Source organism: Rhineura floridana, chromosome 3 (genome assembly GCF_030035675.1).
Source record: "Rhineura floridana isolate rRhiFlo1 chromosome 3, rRhiFlo1.hap2, whole genome shotgun sequence".
In the NCBI taxonomy this organism is placed as follows: Eukaryota; Metazoa; Chordata; class Lepidosauria; order Squamata; family Rhineuridae; genus Rhineura; species Rhineura floridana.
This window is the reverse complement of record NC_084482.1, coordinates 5433663-5456017: the sequence shown is the minus strand read 5'-3', so window position 1 is coordinate 5456017 and position 22355 is coordinate 5433663. Positions and strand designations below refer to the sequence as shown.

Here is a 22355-nt window from a genome sequence, read left to right as displayed (position 1 = left end):
TGACACCGTGGCTATCCAGGTTATTTGAGTGGGGAGACAGCTTAGGGGCAGCCAACGTCCTGTTGCATATCCCTCTCACCCGATAACATCGCTGTCCCCCCACACAGTATCTCCCTCTGCCCTCTATGGTACTAATGGGAGCCACCTGGATCCCCCTCCATGACCTACTATGAGGGGAGCACATCCTGCCGTTATAAGAAAACCGAAAGCCTTGAAATCGGTCATCTTTGGACCAAGGCTCTGGAAAAGGGGTACTATCTTGAACCTTTCTAAGGGCAGGGTCAAGGTCAGAAATTTTGTTTTCCCAGCAGGCAGCATTTCCAGACTGCACAGTTGTTTGATCAGGCCTCCTGAGAAAATTCAGTCAAAAAGAATAGGAGGGGGAGCTAGCTGGACTTGTACTTTCCGAATTTGCCCTCTCATAAGAGAGAGCATTTGAGTCACAGAGCTCTCCTACAGAATGCTCATAATTCCCTCCGCATTGGGGGACATATTGACTATTGGGGTTATTGCGAGCTTCAAGAGACATAATATCTTCCTCTATTAGCTCGATCACTTCCATGCTTGGACTCCATCTGCTCACATTAGAAGAGATCCATTCAGGAGCTTTATTTAGGGATTCCTTCGTTGTAAAACAAGCATCACACGTCCCATGTTCCTTTGTCTCTAGTTTTCTCATCTCTACCCAAGACAGTGAAGGTTTACTTATAAGGGGGTTATTGTTGTCAGGGGGAAGTGTCCGGGGACTCAAAGGGTAAATACCCCTCCGGGTATCTGCGACAGGATTAATTTCCACTAGAAGCGAGGAGATCTCAGACATCGGAGCCTTCAGAGGAAGGGCCTTGGAGGATGAAGGGAGGCTTTCTGAGTAAGCAATTGATATCTCCTTCTGGTGCCTGTCACTTCCTCGATGTAGGGTTAATAAGTGATCTTTCAGGGTCTCCAACTTTATTATTATATCCTCCTGTGCCTCAGATGACAGCTCCCCGAATAATTGAATCAGCCAACGCTCTTCACTATCAAAGGTGGTTGTTTCATTAGGGAGGGAATGAGCATGTGATACATCTCCCTTATCGACCATCTTCTGATGTGAAGAAGCACCTTGCACCTTGTGCTGTCGTAAGGGTTTTTTGGCACTATTAAAAATTAGATGGTTCAAACCCCTACAAGATTCATTCCCCATGCTACTGGCCATGAGATTTCGCTGAGTAGCTAGCAGGGGTACTGGGGGCGCTACGTTTTCGAAAACTCTTTGCACAAAAACATCATGTCTACATAGTTCCTTTCTGTAAGCAAGTAATAAGGGAGCCCGATTCGGGTCATTAAAAGTAATCATAGCACGGGTCTTAAATATAGAGGAAGGAAGATAATCCACTCGAGCAATATCACAATAAGAAAATTTACCCGGAAGAATTTCTTGAAAGATGTTCATGAGATGTATTTTCCTCAGCAGCTGGAGGAGAAAACCCCTAGGTCTCTGGAAGTTGGATAACATCAATTTTCTTCTATTAAGAGTTAAATTCCAGTTTTTATCCAAATTATTTTCTGGTGATAGTATGTTAATATCCGATGAATTATTTCTGGGCCGTTTCTGTGGACTCATTCCCCGAGTAGGACATTCACCAGCGGAAGCCACAAGTCTATGTCTATCCACATCAGCTGAGGGACATGAGGTGGCCTTAGGCTCTATCTTATCCGTAGGCTCTATTTTGTTACTAGCAGTTCTGAGGTCCGAAAGCATAGTTCTGGAAGTGGAATCAGGTTCTAAGTGCCTAAAAAGCTTCCCAAATTCCATTTTTTTGTAAGTTGGGAATATAGGATTTTTGATATTTTGGCTTTTTTTTTGAGAGGTCAGCCTCTTCTTCCTGGTAGATTTAATAGAACCCTTACAGCGTTCTACTTTCTGTTTATTTTTAGAAAGTTTACCGGCACTCAGCTATCTGTCCAACTCAACTATCGGTTGGTTCAATTTACCAGCCATTACAAATTCAGTAAGGGTAGTTAAAAGGCGATTACTTTGATCCAGGAAAGATTTGATGCGATCGATGTCTTGCAATATTAAGAGGAGCCATCCTTCTACAGGAAGCTCCTCTACTTGCAATGAGCCTGTTGGCACTGAGAGACTCTGAGAATTTACTTTGCTGTTATGTGAGAGTGCCACTTGGTTCAGCAGTAACTCATCATCCAGAGTAGTAGAAGAGTCTAGGGTAGAAGGGGAGGGGAGTCGAAGATGTATTGAATTCTCTATCAGGGCAAACTCTGGTGCAAGGTTGTTATTATTATTCTCCCTATTGTTGTTCTTCTCAATCAGGTGGCCCTTAGTGTCCAGAGACCAATCAAGTCTTGCACAGTCCTCTCTTACACAATCTGTTTCCTGCACTTTCTGCAATCTCTGTACTTTCTTAGGAGAGTGAGTCATACATATACGATATATTTCAGAGATGTGGTGGGTGGAGAAAAACAAGAAGCCAAAATGTTAGGAAAAGGAGTCTTTCACACCACATGCTCAATGCTAAATACTGTTGCAGCAAGTTTTACAAGTTCCTCCAGTATTCCACTGGTGCAGGCACTCAGACATTCAAAGTATGCTTCTTATGTTTTAAAAAAGCAGAGCTTTGCTTAAAATTTCTTCTCCCTTTGATCAACCACATCTACATAGGTTCCACCTCCATACTCAAAATGAAACTGCGCCTGGAAGTGTCTGTCCTTAATGCTTTTGCCAATAATTTTATTGTTTTAATTCTTTCTGTAAACCACTTTGAGATTTTTTACAATAAAGCGGTATATAAATGTTGTAAATAAAAATACATAAATAAATGTTGGAGTCACTGTGGCCCTTGAGCCTCTTCCCACTTTTAGGAACCAAGGAATCTGCCTTATACTGATTCAGGCCATTTCGTACCATGATTTCTTAAATGCAACACCATACCAACCACAACAAGATTCCTAGGAGTAAGGCAGAAAACTAAGCATCTCACAACCAGTTAGGATTCCTAACCAAAAACCAAAAATATGATAAATGAAGAAATATTTATATAAGCATGACTATCAAATATATTTATTATTTACACAAACTGTAAAGATATTTATAGTGCAATCCTAGGTTTATTTATTCAGAAGCAAGTCCCAGTGTATTCAGTGGGGCTTACTCAAACAGGGACAGAAATGCAACCTCAAGTGATTAACAACTTCATTCACACAACCCAAAATTCCGAATCATAAGACTCCATACACTCACATGCACACACTGCAGATGTATAAATACATACAGCCCATATAACAGTTTATTGTCAAACCAGTTGGTCATTGCAGAAAATTCAGTATTAGTTTTTAAAAAATCAGTATTAGTTTCCTACAGAATAAAACCTGTAATACCTAAGTAAGCCCTGCCTACTTGCTTTAAAATAGGACTGGAGAGGGCGACACAAACACAATTCTTTTTTACATTCACTCCAAAGTCCCATTGATTTTCAGCACATTCATAACCATGTCTACTCAAAAGCAAGTCCTATTGAATTCAATGGGATTTACTCTGGGCATATGGGATTAGCATTGCTTTTACAAAAGCAAGTATTGGGAAGGTTTTCAAAACACTGCCCAAGATCTGACTCCTGCACACAAGAGGAAAAAAACTGAAATGTATATACTTACCCAATTTATGAGATTTTCAGATAAACAGGGGGGGAAACCACCATTTTCTGGCATTGCAATGAGGTTTTCTAGAGTGACACTGCCTCAGGTCAACCAAATGCAATCCTGGCTTCACTGATTGGCTGCAATTCTGAACGGGCGGGGTTAAAGCTACGAAGTGCTATACAGTACTGTTTAAAGAAAGATTTAACAGTCGGGGGGGGGCAGCTGATGTTTTTATGTATATCTCGAGAACCGGACCACCTAGAAACTCAATTTTTTTTTAAATTAAAGCTGAGAATCCGGGCCACCTAAGGGGTAAACGGGCGCCAGGTGGCATGCAAACAATCCGGGTAAAACCCGGCTAACCAGGCAATATGCCAACCCTAGGTTAAACTGATGAGGCCACATCCACACTAGACACGTATTCCACTTTAAATAATCATGGTTTCCTCCAAAGAATCCTGGGAAGTGTAGTTTGTGAAGAGTGCTGAGAGTTATTAGTTGAGGCTCTATTCCCCTCACGGAGCAACAATCACCAGATGAGTGCTTGGGAGGCTGCATCTATTTTGTTATTTATTTATTATTAATGGAATTGGGTAGAGGGAAACGGACCAAGAGAGTTGGCTGAAGGGGCAGGGTCTCTCTTTTGGGATCTGGTGGAAGGAGTAGCAGATCTGCTGCCATGTAGGAGTGCCGACTGTTTTGCCTCTGCTTATGCTCTGCTTGTATATTTGTAAATGAAGCAAATTTTACAAAGAGACCACAAGTCTCCAGTGCTTTCTCATCCAACTCCTGTTTGCAACAGGATGTGCCTACTTTCATATTTCAGATGTTGGGTAAATCAGGCAGAATGAGAAGGCAGGAACAAAATATGTTCTTTCTTATTCTCTATGACCTTTATGGCAGCAACCATTTACAGCATCTGAAAAGGGATCAGGTGACTGACTGACCAGATGAGGTGGGAATTGGGAGGTTCAAACGAGGTCAATCTACTACAGGGGTGGGGAACCTCAGGCCTGGGGGGCCAAATGTGGCCTTCCTGGCCTCTCTTTCTGGTCTTTGGGACTCTCCCCAGGCCACCCCCCTCCCCTTTAGTGTTTTTGCCAAGCTGGAAAGCGTCCTTGAACTCTGATAACGCTTCCTGGAGGATACAGATGGGTGTGTAGAAATTAGCTTACTGTACAAGGTAAAATTAACATTTGTTGATCTGCCCACTTTTGCTTCTTTCCCCAATCACCACTGGCATGTGGCCCAGGAAGGTTGTCCAGAACGGAATGTGGCCCTTGGACTGAAAAAGGTTCCCCACTCCTGGTCTACTAGGAACAGGTGGGGAATCTGCATCCAAAATGCATCACCTAAGACCTAGGACTCTCCTCAAGTCATGCCCCTTCTCGCCAGGCCACACTTTCTCCCCCAAAGTTATGCTCCTCACTGCCCTGCTGGACATCATCCTCGAGTGCTTTTGCCTGGCTTGAATTTGTCCTTGTACTGTGATAACCATCATTTTTTATTTGTATGCTGCCCTTTCCATTAGTAACCCATACTCAGCTCCTTGGTTGTCTGGATAGGATGGAGATATATGGAGGGGGTATATACAAACCTTTGGCTTTTGTGTGGTTGGGATGTAGGAAGGTAAGAGTTGCATGCATGGCGCCACCCACCTTTTGCTTCTGGCTCCCTCTGTTAGGTTGCCCACAAAGGAATGTAGCCTACAGGCTGAAAAAGGTTCCCCAGAGCTACATTAGGAATCGTAGCAGATTCTCTGCATCCACATGGTTCACACGTGCCTGCTGGCTATCACTTGATTACTCAACACTGAAAGACTTACTGCTGAATACATGAATCAGCTCTAGGGCTTGGTCCAGAGTTGGGAGAACCCTCCGTAAAGTGCCCAGTGGGCCTCCTAGCAGTTTCTGTGTGTGTGTGTGTGTGTGTGTGTGTTACCAGAGGAGGTGGCCATGGCTCTTTCTAATGCTTGGGCGAGGTGCTCTTCCTGCAGTGGGTTTGTGTGAGGTATTTGGGCGGGAGGTTTGAATCCCCTCATCAGCCCGCTCATCAGCCAACTATGCTTTTGCCCCTGGGCCCCCAAAGGCTACGGGAGCGCTCGCAGACACCCCCCCCTCCAAATTCGGTTTCAGCCATGACCGCACCGCCAAGTTATGCAAACGGGAGCCCCTACATTTGTTGCGGTCATGCAGTTGCTTGCGGCTTTTCTTCCATATAATCTGAAGCAGCTCATCCCCCTTCGCCTCCCTTTCTTGCTCCGCCAGTACGAACTGAAGGGAAACATCCCTCACCTGCACAAGGCAAAAACGCCGCTGACTCGATTGTGCCCACAACTAAAAAGTATCAGGAAATTCAAACTTTCACGCTTCTGCGTCCAAGCGCGCATGCGCAGAACTGATTGAGGTGATAGGGGACAGAGGAGCAGACATCATATTTTCTCCAACGAATCGGAACATAGTGGGATGTGTCAGGGGTGGAGATAGGAAAAAAGCGAGAAGAATGCCGCATCTTCTGGCTGTGTGTATGGCCGGGGAAAAAGTGTGTTTTTCAGATTGGGAAAGAGTGGGAAAGGAGCGGGAAAAGGGGCAAGTGAGGACTCTCGGCTGACAGAGCGGGTATGGAAAACCTGGATTATCCCACTCCGTCTGGATGAGCCCTGAGTGAGTGAGTGAGTGAGTGAGTGAAAGAGAGAGTGAGTGTGTGAAAGGGGGCAGCAACAGCAGTAAGACTTCAATTGCCACCAGGCAATGCCGCAGGTCATTTAAATTCCCCACACTGTTCCTGATGTAACTCTGTTCCAGGGCATTGTGGGAAATGAAAACAGTATCTTGACACTAGGGATGGAGAAGAAATTTGATTCAGTTCACATTTAAAGGAGAATCTGCTGAATTCACACTTTCTGAAACAATATGAGAAGCAAAACACAGCCATCCTTTGAAATTTGCACACCCAAATTTTGTGATGCTTTTCTCCAACCAACCACTGTTTACAAAAATGTATATATTAGGTGAATCTGTGCATAAAATGAATATATTAATGAAAATAACATACAAAATACATTAATAAGCTCTACCCTTTCCAATGAGCTCTACCAGCCTCCTGGTCTTCCTCTGATGGGGCCTTCCTTGGCTCGGATCTGACATGGGCTTTGGAACTCAGCTCAGCAAGCCCTCCAAGCACCTTTGGGCTGTGCCACGTGCTGATACTGGGGATGCTTGCAGACTATCCCTATTTTTAGGTGGGATTCAATCACATACCAACAAATTCAAGTTGTGCAATTACAATTGATTGGGAGGTCTTGCGCAACAAATTTGTTTCCCCAAAAGATGAGACCTTTTGCGCTAAGGGAAGTGATGGGAAAATGCACTGGAAAGTGTGGGATAACATTTGCTTTCCACAATATAGTCTAACTTTCCTGCAAACAAATCAGAATGAATGTTCATTAAATAACTAACATTGTCTAATCTCCTGGCAAACAAATCAGGATGAATGCCCAATAAACAGGTTGTATGTCTGGAAGAGCCTTGGGACTAGATGTAAAGAACAAAATTGCCTAAAAAAGCTTGATGTTTAGATCCATCCTGAGGAAGGGGCTTTTGATTTGTTAGCATCTTAAGTGTTCTTTAATTCTGAAAACAGGAATCTACCAAACTTTTTAGCTTTCAGAATTGTCTGAGATTAATTTATATCCCCTCTTTTAACATTTATTGAGAGGTGGCTAACTTACACCTTGCGTGGAAAGCCCCACTACCACCATAAAAGTTAGAAACTATAACAAATGTGAGTCCCCAATAGGAGTAACAAGAGGTTGCAGAAGCAATTGGAAGAGAATTACTCTTTTCAGTGCTGATGCATCTGATAAAAATGAGTGGCATGTCATGGGAATTTTAAAAAAAATCCATTGCAATCTGTGTTTAGAATGTTCAGAAATTGAACACAGGATGACAGGGCAATCTCTCTCTCTCTCAGGTGGGTGGATCTCGGTTTTCCAAATGTAAATACAAGATCCACCCACAATTAAACAGAGAGAGAGAGAAGGAATGAAATCTGGCCCTATCCTGTGTAGATTAAACACAGGTTACCACTGTTAGGTCCAAACCCAACACGCAAGTCGCCCTGTCAACCCCAACTCGCTTATTACACCCGGGAAGAGTGCGGAGTTGAGTGCAAATGAACCCACTATCAGAGATCAAGTAACACGAGACAAAAACCTTTGCAAAGGGGACCCAATACTTACAAGCCGAAGCAGGCCAGCATGGGAACCTCGTTTATTGGTGTTTTAAGGTTTATATAGGCTCACCCCGAAGTTTACAATATCGGGTTTACGTCATAAAATACAAAAGAAGCAATTGCTAAATGTTATAGCTTTGGGGCATATGTGAGGAGGTGAAGGGGTACAGGAGGAAGGACAAAAGTGGAAACATTAAGACTATCTCTCAGACTCTATGTCTGCATACTTCGCATGTCCTTGAGATAAGCATTATGCAGGAGCAGACAAAGGCAACTATTGAGGGGAGGCCCAGCTGCAACCGGGCGCCCCCTAAACTGGAGACAGGCATGATATTACTTTGCTTACATATCAAAGGGTTTTACAAGTCAAGGTTTGTGGGGCATCGGAACAGCTTTTAACATTTCTATGCAAGGCACATTTATAACAATAAGCAAGGTTATAGGCATAGATGTGATACAGAAATGCATAGTAGGGAAGTTTCCAGCTCAAACCGGCTTTTATTATTCGAGCCACTGGAATGTAGGTAAGGGTCAGGTCACCAGGAAATAAACCGACATTTTATATCAAAAGTCAAATAAAGGCTACTTTGGTTCTACTTCCCATGATGCTCAAGCTGGTTTAGGTAAGACAAGTGAACTTATAGATTTTACTGGCACTGGGGTTTAAGTTCAATCCTAACACCACCAACAATCTGAGCTGAAAGCCATTTTCTCACTGGCCTGAGGCCTTGCGGTTGAGGATGTACACAGGAAAGGGTGATGAGAATGGATACATTGAGGCTGGGAAATATATGCTATGAAGAGGCGAGTGGGGATGTGCTTTTAAGTTTTTCCAGTGAGGAGAACAGTGTTGCTCAGTGGGAGTTATCTAAAGCAGCTCTATGACAAAGGCAAGAGAGTGGACCTTCAGAATGGTTTGGTGTTGTTGAAAAGAACCAAACAGGAGTTGCTCTTGCCCCACATCCAACACCCCTTCTCAACAAGTGTTTGGTTCAGCCCACACGGTTCATCTTGTCTCACAGCTTGCAATGTCTGACTTTGCCCAACGCCTTCCTGAGAGCATCTGCAGTCCTGTTGGACAATACTCCATCTTGAGTAGTCCTCTGCGGTAGGTATCTCTAATGAAATGGTGCTTCACGTCTATGGGCTTGGTCCGTGAACTTCTTAAGACTTAGTAAAATAAGAAAAGCTACTTTATTTATAGAAATACATAGTAGAACAAAAGGCATACCTAGTTCTAACTAACTAACTAAGTTGGAGGCGCAACACCCAGGCTTGGGAGTTGCCCTCATGGCTTAGGAGAGAGAGAGCAGAGACAAAAGGTGTCTCCTCTCTCCCGGACAGTCGAAGAAGAGAAGTGAGGAAAGGGGCAGATAAGCTTCCTTAAAACATATCAGTCTAACAACGGAAGGAAGTCAGTCAGAGCATCACAGGAAAAGGTGATCAAGCCTATCCATCTGGAGGACCCTCACTCTCTCTCCCTCCTGCAACATAAACAAAAGAACAAAACAGGAGTTGCTCTTGCCCCACTTCCAACAGGTGATACAGTTCAGCAATTCTAGATAAAGCCCACCCTCTTTAGATAGTGATGTGTATTATTTAAAATGGTCTTAATCTCCCCCACCCCGATTTATTTATTTATTATCTTTATTTCCCACATTTCCTCCAAGCAGCTCAAGGTGGCGTACAAATATGATTCCCCCCTCCCAATTTTATCCTCACAACAACCCTGTGCGGTAGGTGAGAGATGGTGGTGACTGGCCCAAGATCACCCCGTGAGCTTCATGACTGAGTGGAGATTCGAATGCTGGTCTCCTAGGTCCCAGTCCGACACTCTAACCACTACACCACGATAGCGGCGTCACTAGCGGGAGTGCGGGGGGGGTGCGGACCTCCGGCTCGCACCCTCCCAGGGGCATGGACAGGGGTGGTTGGTCTTGCGTGTGCGTGTGCGTGCACGCACTCACCACACGCTCCAGGCTGACGGTGGAAGGCCCGTCCAGGCTTCACCGCCAGCGAGCGGGCACCTGCTTTCGGTGCCAGGGGGCCCTTGGCGAGCCCCAAAGTCTCGTGCTGAGCGCGCGCATGTGCGCGAGGCTAGCCACCCCCGTCCATGCCCCTGGGAGGGCATGTGCCAGAGGGGCACCCAGCCGGAGAAGCAGGCCTGGGAATGCCGGCGCGCCTCCCTTGCCCCGCCGACACTGCTCCCGGTCTCGCCCGCCCACCTGTGTGCCTCCGAGGAGGAGTTGGCTGCTCCGACCGACCCGGAGCGCTTCTCGGCTCCTTTGCCGGGCAACGGTGCGGGGCGGGGTGGCTCTGGGTGTCACCCCCCCTCATGGTGTCACCCGGGTGCGATCCGCACCCCCCCCCGTACCCCGGTAATTACACCCCTGCACCACGACAAAAGCAAGACCAAAAAATAATAATAATCCAACAACATTTCTGATTTGAAAAGTTATAGGATTTCAACAGGATGTTACAGGACTTGCACTGATTGGAAATGAAGCAGTATGAACACCCCAAAACATTTGCAGGTGCAACTGGTATTGAAAGCAGGATTGCATGCAACCGCCCTGGTAGCATCATGAATGCATAACAAAAAGGAAATTTGAAGGGGGCCCTTGTTTCTTGCCATTCATTTCTCTCAATCTATAATTTTTTTAAAAGGATAATATAGATTTTTCAGGGGGGGCCCCCGAATGGAAACAGAGCCCAGCAAGGCTGGTTTTTACCCTATGAGGAAAAGAGCAGGGAGATGAGTGGATGGAGTGGGTTACAGGTATGGGAGCAAAGCCACTGTTGCTACTATTTCAGTTAACTTTCTACCTTTGAAGGGGCCTTTTCCACAATGGCTTCTCTGCCAAGGAAACCGTGCATGTTGCAAAAGATTCTGGGGCATGTTTAAGGGTTGAATGGTTAATTAACTCAGAGTACTACCCAGGACTATTGGGCTTCACTCATACCTCATGTGAACTGAGAGATCACTCTAGAACACAGCCTGCACTCTCATTGGCAGCAACCACCAATGTGCTGGTGGTTGTGTTGTCTCTCAAATGGGTTCGTTGCCCGGTGCGCAGTACAGCCAAATGACCACACCCAGGTTGAAGGGTCCAACAAACTTTATTTCATTCTGGCCAGAAGAGGTGCAAAGCGATAATTCGCAAAACAAGCACACCCCTTATGGGGGTGCTACACTTTTATACATTGCAAGCAAAAATTCATGGCACATTCTAATTGGCCCCCTAATGCCATCCTGCCACCTTTCCATTGGTCCATCTCCTAACTTATGCATGCCCATCATTTCTTATGCACCCGGCACATTAATTTCTCCACCCATATCTGCATTCCAAGCTAGCCATCACACAACAGCTTCCCAGCACGTATTTTACTGATAAGCTTCAGCAAGACATGTAACTCCTCTAGGCCTCCTAAACTTAGTTTCTTTTTTCTTAAAAACACTGGCCCTTGAAAATGCTGGCCCTGAGTCATCAGTTGGACTAGGGCTGGGGAGACCAAGCTTCAAATCCTTGCTCAGCCATGATGCTCACTGGGTAACCTTGGGCCACTTACTTTCTCTCAATCTAGCCTACTATACAGGTTTGTTGTGTGGATAAACTGGGGTGGAGGAGAAACACACAGCCTTGGAGAAAAGGTGAGATAAATATAATGAATAGAGGTGAACAAGCTGTCAGTCAGGAGAACTTCTTTGCCGTTACAAACATTTTCCAGAGGGGTAGCCCTGTTCCCAACATGTGTGTGTGTGTGTGTCCTCTGTTAAAAATGTAATGATCATGGCCTGTACTTTCCTGCATTTCATTTCCTTCCTACCTTACTGTTCCCAATCCCCCCTCAACTGTGTGTGTGTATTATATACATACTAGCAACTCAGGATACCACTTCATGCAACTGATGAAGTCGTCTGTAGTCCAAGAAAGTGTATCCAGTAATAAAGTCTTCAAGGTGCCAAGCAACTCTTTGTTCTTTCTGTCTTTGCTGATCTCACTGAGGAATCCCTTGTGAGCTTATGAAAAACTCTAATCTAGAACTGCACAGAATAATTTTTTAAATCTTTGTGCTATATTGCTCCTGGGCACACACCTTTTTACTTCTCTCTTCCTGCCTTTCCATCCCACCCTGCCCTTGGTGGACATCTTTTTTTCTTTTTCTTTTAATTAATTCTTTATTAAAAATTTCAAAGCTTGAAAATGGAAATGGACTGCCTTCAAGTCGATCCCGATTTATGGCTACCCTATAAGTAGGGTTTTCATAGTAAGCGGTATTCAGAGGGGGTTTCCCATTGCCTCCCTCTGAGGCTAGTCCTCCCCAGCTGACTAGGGCCTGCTCAGCTTGCCACAGCTGCACAAGCCAGCCCCTTCCTTGTCCGCAACTGCCAGCTGGGGGGCAACTGGGCTCCTTGGGACTCTGCAGCTTGCCCACGGCTGCACAGGTGGCAGGGCATGTAACCCCTGAGCCACTCGCTGTGGGGTGATCTTTAGCTGGCCCTTTACACCCAGGAGACATGAGCAGGGATATGAACTCACAGACTCTGGATTCCCAGACAGGCTATCCTTCCCACTGTGCTATACTAGCTTAACAGGATAAAAAACAAAAGTATAATCACAGACCAAATTGCAGGGTATTATTGGATCTTCCAGGTGAGCGAAGGGGATATTGCAACATTGACCTCTGATAAGACAGTCCTTTTGCAGTCATACACTCCAAAGTGGACATGTCTTTCTGCTCTTCAGGATCAGCAGGGGGCAAAAGAAGAATGGAGGATCTGATCCTGAGGACAGGCCTGAGGGCTGTTTTACCATTATAAGCCACAGCAGGGTCCAAGAAGGATGGGTGGGGTGCTTGAGGATCCAGTTTGCAGGTGGGAGGCAGCACAGTTTTTGCAAGGGAGTGCCAAGCAAGGCTGCCACAGTGCAGTAGCTGGGGATGCCAGGGAGGGCTCAGGTAGATGGAGCAATGGGGGGCATACAGAAGGATAAAGAAAGAGATCAAAACAGATGGATTGATGGAAGGGGTACCCCCAGACTGTCCCTATTTTGCAGGAGGGATTCAAGCGCATAACAAGACTTTAGGTTAAAGTGGTTTAAAGGGCTCTGTTGCCCTAGTACAACAAATCCACTTTAAAAAAGCATTTGACTTTTGTGGTTTAGAATATTATGGGAAAATGCACTAGAAAGTGTGTGGTAGTTTTACATGCTTGTCCATATAGCCCATATACAGGATAACGGTTACATTCTATGCTGGAAGAAATGCATTGAGAGAGGAACCTGTTAACACCTCTGGTGGACTCACTGTACAGCAAAGCTGTCACAGGAAAATGCGATTACAGAGATTAGTACTATTACTGAGGACAGAGCAACATTAGATCCCAGCTTAAGGTTGCTGTCCATGTTCATAGGGGAAAATGTCGATATTATGTTGAAACCTTTGGCTACCTGCTTGATTATGGCAGCTTGCCTAGTTATATCCCAGAGATAGAAAGATGCTTCTTCAATTACTTTAGAGGGCCAATAAAAGAAGACTCTTTTGATAGACGTTTCTGAAAAACTATAGATGATTTACATTTCCTAAGGGGACAAGCAGGCTCCCTTTGAAAGGATGGGATTTAAATTTAAGTAGCAAACAAAATAAGCTAGCAGATCTGGAAGATTTCGCACCAGTGTAGCAGAAGTACATTATGTACGAATAGACAGACATTTTGGTCGCCACCAAAGTATGAGTTCATTTGAAGAAACCTATAATTTTCCATGCTCTTTTGTTTATTTGACTGAATATTATATGGCTGTTTGAAGTTTGTTTAGTTTGAAGCCATTATATGGCTGTATTTTATTTGGTTATTTCATGTTCATCTCTCCTTTGAATCTGGTCGGCCCACACCATATACCCCCTCAGCTCACAACGACATGGAAGAGTAGACTTTATTGTTCTGTTTTATTGTTCTCATAGGAACATAGGAAGCTGCCTTACACTGAGTCAAAGCCATTGGTCCCTCTAGCTCAGTACTGTCTACTCTGACTGGCAGTGGCTCTCCAGGGTTTCAGAGAGGGAGTCTCTTCCAGCCCGACAGCTCATTTGCTTTGTGATGTTTCCCATAATAATATGTATGTTGCACTGTTCTAATTTTTCAAATAAAAGGGTTTGGGTTTTTTTAAAGTTGGATGAACAAATGACTAATATGAAAATGTATGAACACCCTCCAAAGCAGATCAGAATGAATGCAAGACGAACACTTACTAAAGGCCAGATGTAATCTAACCTCCATGTAAGCTTTGGCCAAGCAAATCAGGATGAATGTTGAATAAATAGATCGCCTGGAGGCGCCCAAGGAGTAAACAAAAATATGGACTTTTGGAGATGACTAGCAGGTTAATGGTGATGTGGGGAATAGCGTATTGGACTTGAGAAACCACCTAACCACGAAACTCACTAGGAAGTCCTTGGGACAACTGGTAACTCTCATCATCATCGTCATCAGCATCATCAGCATCAATTGTATTATTTATTCAGTGTATATCCCATCTTTCCTCCTGAAGGAGCCCAGAGCAGCAAACACATAAATGATAAAACTTTTTTTTAAAGCAGCAGTCTAAAAACATTTTAAAATATTCTAAAAATTATTACAAACCAGTGATCTCAGGGTTGCCATGAACGGTGTTTTCCAGCCATCAAATGCTTGAGTAGACAGGAATGTTTTTAAATTTCTCCTGAAATCAGTAATGAAAATCAATAATAGCAGATACACCTCACCAGGGGGAAGCATTCTATAAATGAGGAACCACCCCTGAAAAGGCCCAGTCAATGGTAACTGGGCAGCCTGCAGTGAGGGCACCACCAAGGCCTCGCCAGCCAGTCGGATGGTCCAAAATGGTTGATAATGGGAAAGGTACTTCTTTTAGGTAGGTACTTCAGCTAATCTTACTCATGGGGTTGCTGTGAAGATAAAATGGGATCATCCCATTCCCACCAACACTATCCTGAGACTGGAGAGGATATGAATTTGATAAAACATTTTAAAACAAGGTGGGCTAAATGAAACCCTGGAAGGACTAACACAACATGAGATGGGAATATAAGTGCTGGAAGGAGGGTTGGAGGCTGGAGGTGAAAACAAAATATCTGAGCTGATGTTCCCAAACCATCCTCAAAGCCATAAACGTGTGAACGGGAAGCCTTTCCCTTAATTTTAGTTATCTGTTCAGTCATAAGATAAGTACACTCTACACATGCTCAGAAACACGTCTATATTACTTTATATGTCAGGGAAACGAGCCCTTTCATTGTAAACAGTTTGTGAGTTCCTGCTGAAATTAAGCCCTTTGGAGGAAAAAGGAGAGGGACAGAGGTGGGGGGCGAGATTAATAAATATTCATAATATAAAAGCAGATCCCCTCCCTTCAGTGATCAATTGCCCGACTACACAACCGCAGTTGCTGTGCAAAATGCTGAGCGGTGAAAGGAATGCACTTTGCACGTGCTCGGAGGCACCGCTTTTTTGTCCGTTGTTTGTTTGTTGCATTTATATCCCAAGGTGGCATACATGGTTCTCCCCTTCCCCATTTAATCCCCATAACAACCCTGTGAGGTAGGTTAGGCTAAGAGGCAGTGACCTTCATGGCTGAGGGGCTTCGAACCCTGGTCTCCCAGGTCCTAGTCCGACAGATGCTGAAATTGGATTCCGGGGCTAAGGCACCAACGAAGCTCTGCTCCATCTCCCACCCACCCCGACACTTTCTGCCTGTCCTTGACACGAGGATGCTGGAGAGCTGGGCGATAGGCAGAGGCGGAGCTAAAGCGGCTGGGCTGGGCTGGGCTGGGCGGAGCTCCCGGTGTTGTCTGGCGCCGTTGTCTCCTTTGGTGCAGTCCAGGCTCGGCTCCGTTGCTCGCTTGCTGTCGCCGCCGCCGCCGTCTGGGCAGCCTCTGCCTCCCGTCCGCCACAAAGGGAGCGATGGGCCCAGCGCTGCTGCTCGCGCTGCTCTCGGGCCTCGGAGCCGCCAAGGTAGGAGATTCGAACCCATAACTGGAGTCCACGCCTAGTGTGCAGGCTGATCGTGTGAACGCTTCCGACTTTGGGGATGTGCGCGTGTGTGACTCTGCCAGGAATGTAGCCACTGGGTGGGTGATGGATTATCTGTCCGCGTCTCTATATATGCGCGTATGTAGGGAAGCCCGGATATCTGGTGACCTCTCTTCTGCTGGCCCCCTCCCTCGACCCAGACTCATAGGACTCGCAGTGAGCACCTGAGCTTGTGGTTTGGCTTCTTTGCTCAAGTCGTCTGGAAGGATTTGCTTTGCCGGCATCTTTTTGTGGCGCACCTGTTTTCCTGCCTCTGTGGGTAGCAAGCCTCGATCTGGATTGCGTAAGATTTGATCTGTGTAGACTCAGCCTGGCGGTAGAGGAACAGGCTTGGTTGACAGCAGAAGGATCAAGGAGGCAAATTAGAGGGCCCTTTAGTCCTTTCCGACTCCGATCTCAGCTGGTCAACAAAACGCCCAAACTAATAGAGCACTTTGGGGCTGTGATGGTGGTGGTGGTGAGGAGGATTCTTGATCCTTCCAGGAATGGATGAAGAGATCATCCATTTACACTAACTAGACTGATGATCTGGACACTTTCTAAAGAGTAAAGGGCATCTGGCAATCTATGAGTGGTGTGTATGTTGTGGGAAAGCATAGAGCAGTGAGTCATGTGTGCACCTTTTTCACCCACTGATCCAAAAAAGTCTCCATCCTGTGTGTGCTTGTGACTCACCCATGTGCCTACTGAGCAACTGTGTATGTGTGTTACAGGCTTTGTGTATGGGGTGCTTGTGGGTGGAAGGGTACTGATGTGTTACAAATTGTGTATATGCTGGTACTAAACTCCATAGTGTGTGGAAAAGGATTGTGCACAGCAAGAGAAGTGTGTGCATGTGTGCAAAGGGGCAAGCATGTTTTGGGGCATTGCTGTGTGCACAAGGTGGGCACATGTGATTAAGGGCAAGATAGGGGTGTGGAACTTTTGTGGAAGGGGTGTGACAGGTGGCTGCTTAGGACACATTGAAAAATGTGAGGGGAATGTGCTTCGTCCATTGGGGGTATAATGTCTGGGTGGGTAGGTGTCCCCACAAAAGGAGTACAGTGTGATACCAGTTATCGTGAAAGGAGTGTGCAAGATGGAGTGTGTGTGTAAAAGGGAGGTGCGAGGTGGCGGGTACTGAAATATATGCCATGATGGGCGTTTATGTAAGTGGTCTGTCTGCTCTCTCTTGCCACTCCCCTGAGCTTCAGGAATCCTGATTAATTTGGGGGTAGCTAAAACAAAGCCAGAAGCCGATTGGGGCTTTTGCATATCTGTAGAATGTGAGCCAGGTGGGGAAGGCTGAAGAGAGCCCCCTAAAGCTCAGGAAAGCCCTGCTCCATCAAAGTAACTTCTCCATGTACCCAAACCAAAGCCTGCCAATGTCCCTCCTCCCAGTAGCTGTGACTAACTCTGCAGGAAGACTGCGGAGAAGCCGCTTTAGCATCCTTACAGGCTTCTCTGTACATCTCTGCAGAGATGCCCAGCCTGAGTCTTGCTACTTTACAGATCTCCCCTGACCCCCTTTCCAGAGGATCTCTTTCTAGTTCTGAAACATGCTATGGCTCAGTTAAATGTCTCTCTTGAGGCAAGTGTTAATGAAGGTAACTTTGGTTCCCAGATGAAGGATGGGGATATAGTACAGTTAATATGCTAATATTTTTGGGAAATCTAACAAAATTAATGATTACTAATAATTAATAATGCCCAGAAATTTGACTGCTGGTTACATATGGCTTGTATGAGGGACATGCAGTGATTTGTAATATTCAAGAGCTGATCAGGAGAAAGAGGGTGGCCAGTGTATATAATATTTGTGTGTACTGTGCTGGTAGGCCAGAACTTGGAAACGGTCTTCTATCTGTGTGTGTTGTGTGTGTGTATACTAGCAGACAAAGATGATGTGTATATATATGTGATGTATATAGACACACACATGAAAATTCAGCCTTTGTCAGTCAGCCTTCATCAAAGCCTTTTTTAAAAAATTAAGAAAAATCAGTGTATATAACTTACCAATAATATCACCTGGAGGTGCAGAAATATAAACACCCACATCTACGGGGGGGGGGTGATGACACTTAAGAGGCATATTAGATTATTGTGACGTAAGCTTTTGTTTCCTGCAAATGGTCCTATGAACTTCTGCTATGAACAGTACAATAATCTCCAAGATACCATTGCATTTTCTGTTCTTTTGCTATGACTGTCACAGTTCTCTCTTATCTGATAAAAATCCTGGTGGAAACTGAGAAAAATCTGAAAAGAATCTTATTTTGGGGGTCAAGGAAAAGCCCTTTGGCAGCTGGGGGAGTGGAAGGGAGAGGGCTCAGGGATATTCCACTTATCATGCTTGGTTTTTTAATTATTATTTTTAAAAAGCGCATCACTAGCTTATGTACTGATACAGATAACAGTGGGAAATGTACAGGCAGTTTTGTACTCAGTTACTCACAAAACATATAAACTGATTCTACTTCCTCATGTTCAAATCCCACCCCCACTTCTCTGCCAGCCATGAATCTCACTGGGTGATGTTGAGCAGGTCAGCATCTCTTGGCCTAACCAGGGCTGATCCAAGGTATTTTGCTGCTAGAGGTGGACAGCAAATGGCACCCCTCCCCCCAGAACAGACATAAGTCAAGATGTGCAGTGACTAAGGCTGGCTGAGTTATTTTGGCACCAGAGGCAGAAAATCCCACAAGTGCCTCTCCCTGGGAGTAAAGCAATACAACAATAATAAATTAAATAACTAATCATTTGCTGCCCTTTCAGAATGAACTGCCTGAGGCAGCCATCTCACTCTATACTGGTAGGGCTAGCCCTGGGCCTAACCTATTTCACAGATTGTTGAAAGGATAAAGTGAATAGAGGGGATAATGTTATGCCACCCTGAGCTCCACAGAGGAAGGATAGGATAAAAATGAAATAAATAAATAATGCCCTGTTGATTTCAGTTAGAACAGGTGTGAGGAACCTTTGGCCCTCTAGAGGCTGCTGAACTACAACTCCCATCATCTGTCACCATTGGCCATGCTTGCTGGGGCAGATGGGAGTTGTAGTTCAGCAACCTCGGAGGGCCAAAGGTTCCCCACACCTGAGTTCAAATGTTCAGCAGTCTTCTCTGCTGAAATCAAAGTGCTTCACTTTAACCTTTGGCTGGATTATGCCCTTTAAATTGTTCATTCTTACTTTAGTTCCAAAGTTATTTTAAACATACAGTATTAAACTACTTGGGTTTTGGTTTGGGCTGTTTCATATTGACCTATGATGGCCCACACCACAAAATGCCTACCTCCTAGCCTGCTGTGGGATAGAGAAGGTATAATGCCCCCCTTCCCACTTTTGTTACCAGCCTGATTTCTGACCTTTTTTTATTCCCTCCCTTCCAATCATCTTCCCTGTTTCTTCCAGCCTCTCCCTACCACAGGCAGTTTTCGTGGAGGGCACAACTTGCCTGGGAGTGCCCGGAAGGTTCGACGTGAGCTGCAGGGAGTGCCCTATGAGGCTGTGGAGACTGCATTGGCCAATGAAGTGTATTACCCGGAACTTGTCCGGCTGGCAGCGCTGGAGAGAGCCATGTCATCCCCTGGTGGTCAGCTGCAGGAAGAGCACCTCGCCCAGGCATTAGAAAGAGCCATGGCCACCTCCTCTGGTAACCAACTGCAAGACGACCGCTTGGCCCAGGCACTTGAGAGAGCAGTGGCACCACCTAGTAATCAGTTCCAGCCAGATGAGCGCCTGGCTCTCACTTTGCAGCGTCTCCTTCAGGATGGGCATCGCCGGGACCAGGAATCTGTCTATCTGGCAAACTTGCTAAAGCTTTGGGAAGAAGCCAAGGGTGCTCCGTTGTACCCTGAGTATGATGAGACTGGCTTAGCAGGTGGCTCCTCCCCACCTAGATTGCTACCAAATCGTTACTGGGTCCCGGAAGGAGGGTTTGAAGCCCAAGAAGAGCTGGGAGGGGAGGAAGAACCCACTGGAGAGATGGACCCTGAAACGCTGAGGTAGCTGGAATGGGTTCCCTAGAAAGGAAACAACAGGGCCTTCTTTGAACTAGGGATTAGCCCCCAAACCTATTTTGTATGTCATTCTCAGCTGTGGAGTACAGGAAGTAATAAAGAAGAAAGTGTCTTTGAGCAGAGGCCAAAATAGGCATTACATAGTACATTCTAGAGAACAGTTAATGAAACAGGAAACGGTACTTAAGAAATACAAGTGGCAGTTTATATTTTCACCAGAATCAAGTAGTAAAGGTTTTACTTCAGGCTGCAGATGTGGGGCTTTGTATGCTTGAATATTCCCCTCCACACTTAAAAAACACGCATATAGAAAAGGAGCATGTCCTGGAGAAGGGTTCACCTTCTCCCCAACATGCTCTTTTTCTATATGCAGGGTGTTTGCTCTGCATGACAAACTCATTCAGGAATGCAAACCCTCACTTGAAATGGTGCAATCCAAATATGACTTTTCATCACTCGATTTTGCAGAATGTATGAACTGGCTTTTCCAACTGTAAAAATGAATTTTAAAAAATTGATCAAACTCAACAAGATAATGGAGAGGCATGGTTTTATGCTCTCTAGATGATGTTGGATTACAACTCACATCATTCCTGACCATTGGCTATGCTGGCTAGGGCTGATGGGAGCTGTAGTCCAAAACAATGAAATAGTCCAGGTTGGGGAAGGCCCAATAGTGATTATCCTAGGAGATGCTGCTGGGCGCAGGCTTTCTCAGGAATATTCCAGATATGTCCACAAATTTGCACTTGACATTTTGGGAAGAAAGAAAAATACAACCTTTTAATTAGGGCATTGTGGAGCCACCAATTTCTTAGTAAGGACTAAACCTGCTTCTCTTTGGTAGCTGCTTGGCATGTAATAATATTAGTAATATATAAAAGAATGATATAGAATATTATAGACTGCCTGGGTTGCGTCCAGTGCTCCCCTTCCATTCGTGGAAGGCTATCTGATCCCATTGGAGACACCTTCCATGAATGGAAGGGGGAGGGAGACAATTTTAATTAATTCCCCCATTCACCTACAGCTCCCCAGATCACCTTCCATGCTGTTGCCCAACTAGTGAATCAGTGAAACAATGGTGGCTGGTGGCTCCATGTCAGTGGGGCAGTGGTATCTGCTCCTGGTTTTAGTCTGAACTTTCAAGGAGCTGTCCAAGATGCTTCAGTTGATGGACAGGTTCCTTAGTGCTACCCACCTCTTTCTCTTATTGTCTTGTGCAGGTACCTGGTTGGCAGAATCCTATCGGGAACAAGTAATCTGAATCCCCAGCGTCTCCCAATGTCCCCAAGGCGCCTGCGGCGTGCTATCTTTGATGGAGACCTACCTGAGCCCCCCAATCTTCTGCGGGTCAAGCGACTAGGTGGGGAGGCTGGGGGGGAGCCCCAGCTGCAACGAGTCAAGCGGACAGAAGGGGAAGTCGCTGGGGGGAGGAGGGGTGTCTCTGGGGGGATGCCAAGGCTTCGGTATCTTCCTGAATAGCAGGAATCGGCCTCTGTGTAAAAGATTGGGGGCACCCTAACCCCCCTCTTCCAGTCTCTGAATGTCAGTGGACTGTGAGTGACACCTAATGTTTTTCCTGCCTCTTTTCTGCCTTGTGACCCCAAAATACTGAGGAGGAAGGGGGATAGCCTTGGGCTAGGCCCCCCCAATCCCAGCTGTGTTATTGTTATTATAGACAGGGAGGGACTCTGTTCCACACTAACCTTCTGGGTGTTCTGCTCGAAAGCTCCAGTTCAGCTAAGCCGATGCATTTTAATGGTGATCACTCCTCCTGTGCCAAACCCAGAGCTGGATGCCATCTTGGCTTTTTCTTTTTTGACTTTTAATGTGGCTCAAATAAACGCCCAGCCCCCACATTTTCCTTCTGCCTTAATAGTCCCATTACTCATCCCTTCTTCCCCACCCTCTGGTTTCCACTGGCTTGTTTCTGTCTGGTTTGTAAGGCCCCTTGTGTTTACCCAAACTCCGTATGCACCCCCTGCTGATTTGTTGCCATGTTTGATAATGCTTGTGGCCAGAGTTTTTGGTGTTGATGAATTAATAAAAAGTCCATCAGGTATTTTAATGTAGCTGCGACCTCGTTGGTGTCATCTTTTCATATCTTGTTTAAATATTATACTGGTGTTCCTTCTTGTAAGTTCCAGTTCTTTAAAAAAAGAAATGGGAGGCTCTGGAATGGGAAGTTACAGAACCTATGACCAACCCACTTACTCCTCATTCTGAGTGTAAAGACAATGCCAAAAGCCATTTTGTTTTTCCAGACAGAAAGTTGAACTATGAAGAGAGGAGACCCAAGGGCAGATCCACACCATACATTTAAAGCACATTCAACACACATGTGAAGCAGATGAATCCCACCACAGAATCATGGGAACTGTAGCTTGTTA

At 45.5% G+C, this 22355-nt stretch overlaps 1 protein-coding gene across 1 annotated transcript; it reads left to right on the top strand.

Annotated features, from left to right (window-relative positions):
* The first annotated feature begins 15705 nt into the window (after window positions 1–15705).
* LOC133382009 (uncharacterized) lies at window positions 15706–22037 on the top strand. The gene is made up of 3 exons (XM_061621654.1): window positions 15706–15880; window positions 19355–19947; window positions 21189–22037. The coding sequence occupies exons 1-3, from the start codon at window positions 15830–15832 to the stop codon at window positions 21445–21447; spliced, it is 903 nt and encodes a 300-aa protein (XP_061477638.1). The 5' UTR covers window positions 15706–15829; the 3' UTR covers window positions 21448–22037.
* The last annotated feature ends 318 nt before the right edge of the window (window positions 22038–22355 follow it).

Coding starts and splice junctions, on each gene's coding strand:
- LOC133382009 (XM_061621654.1), top strand. CDS start 15,830: ATGGGCCCAGCGCTGCTGCTCGCGCTGCTCTCGGGCCTCGGAGCCGCC. Junction 15,881..19,354: donor CGGGCCTCGGAGCCGCCAAG/GTAGGAGATTCG, acceptor TGTTTCTTCCAG/CCTCTCCCTACCACAGGCAG. Junction 19,948..21,188: donor ATGGACCCTGAAACGCTGAG/GTAGCTGGAATG, acceptor TGTCTTGTGCAG/GTACCTGGTTGGCAGAATCC.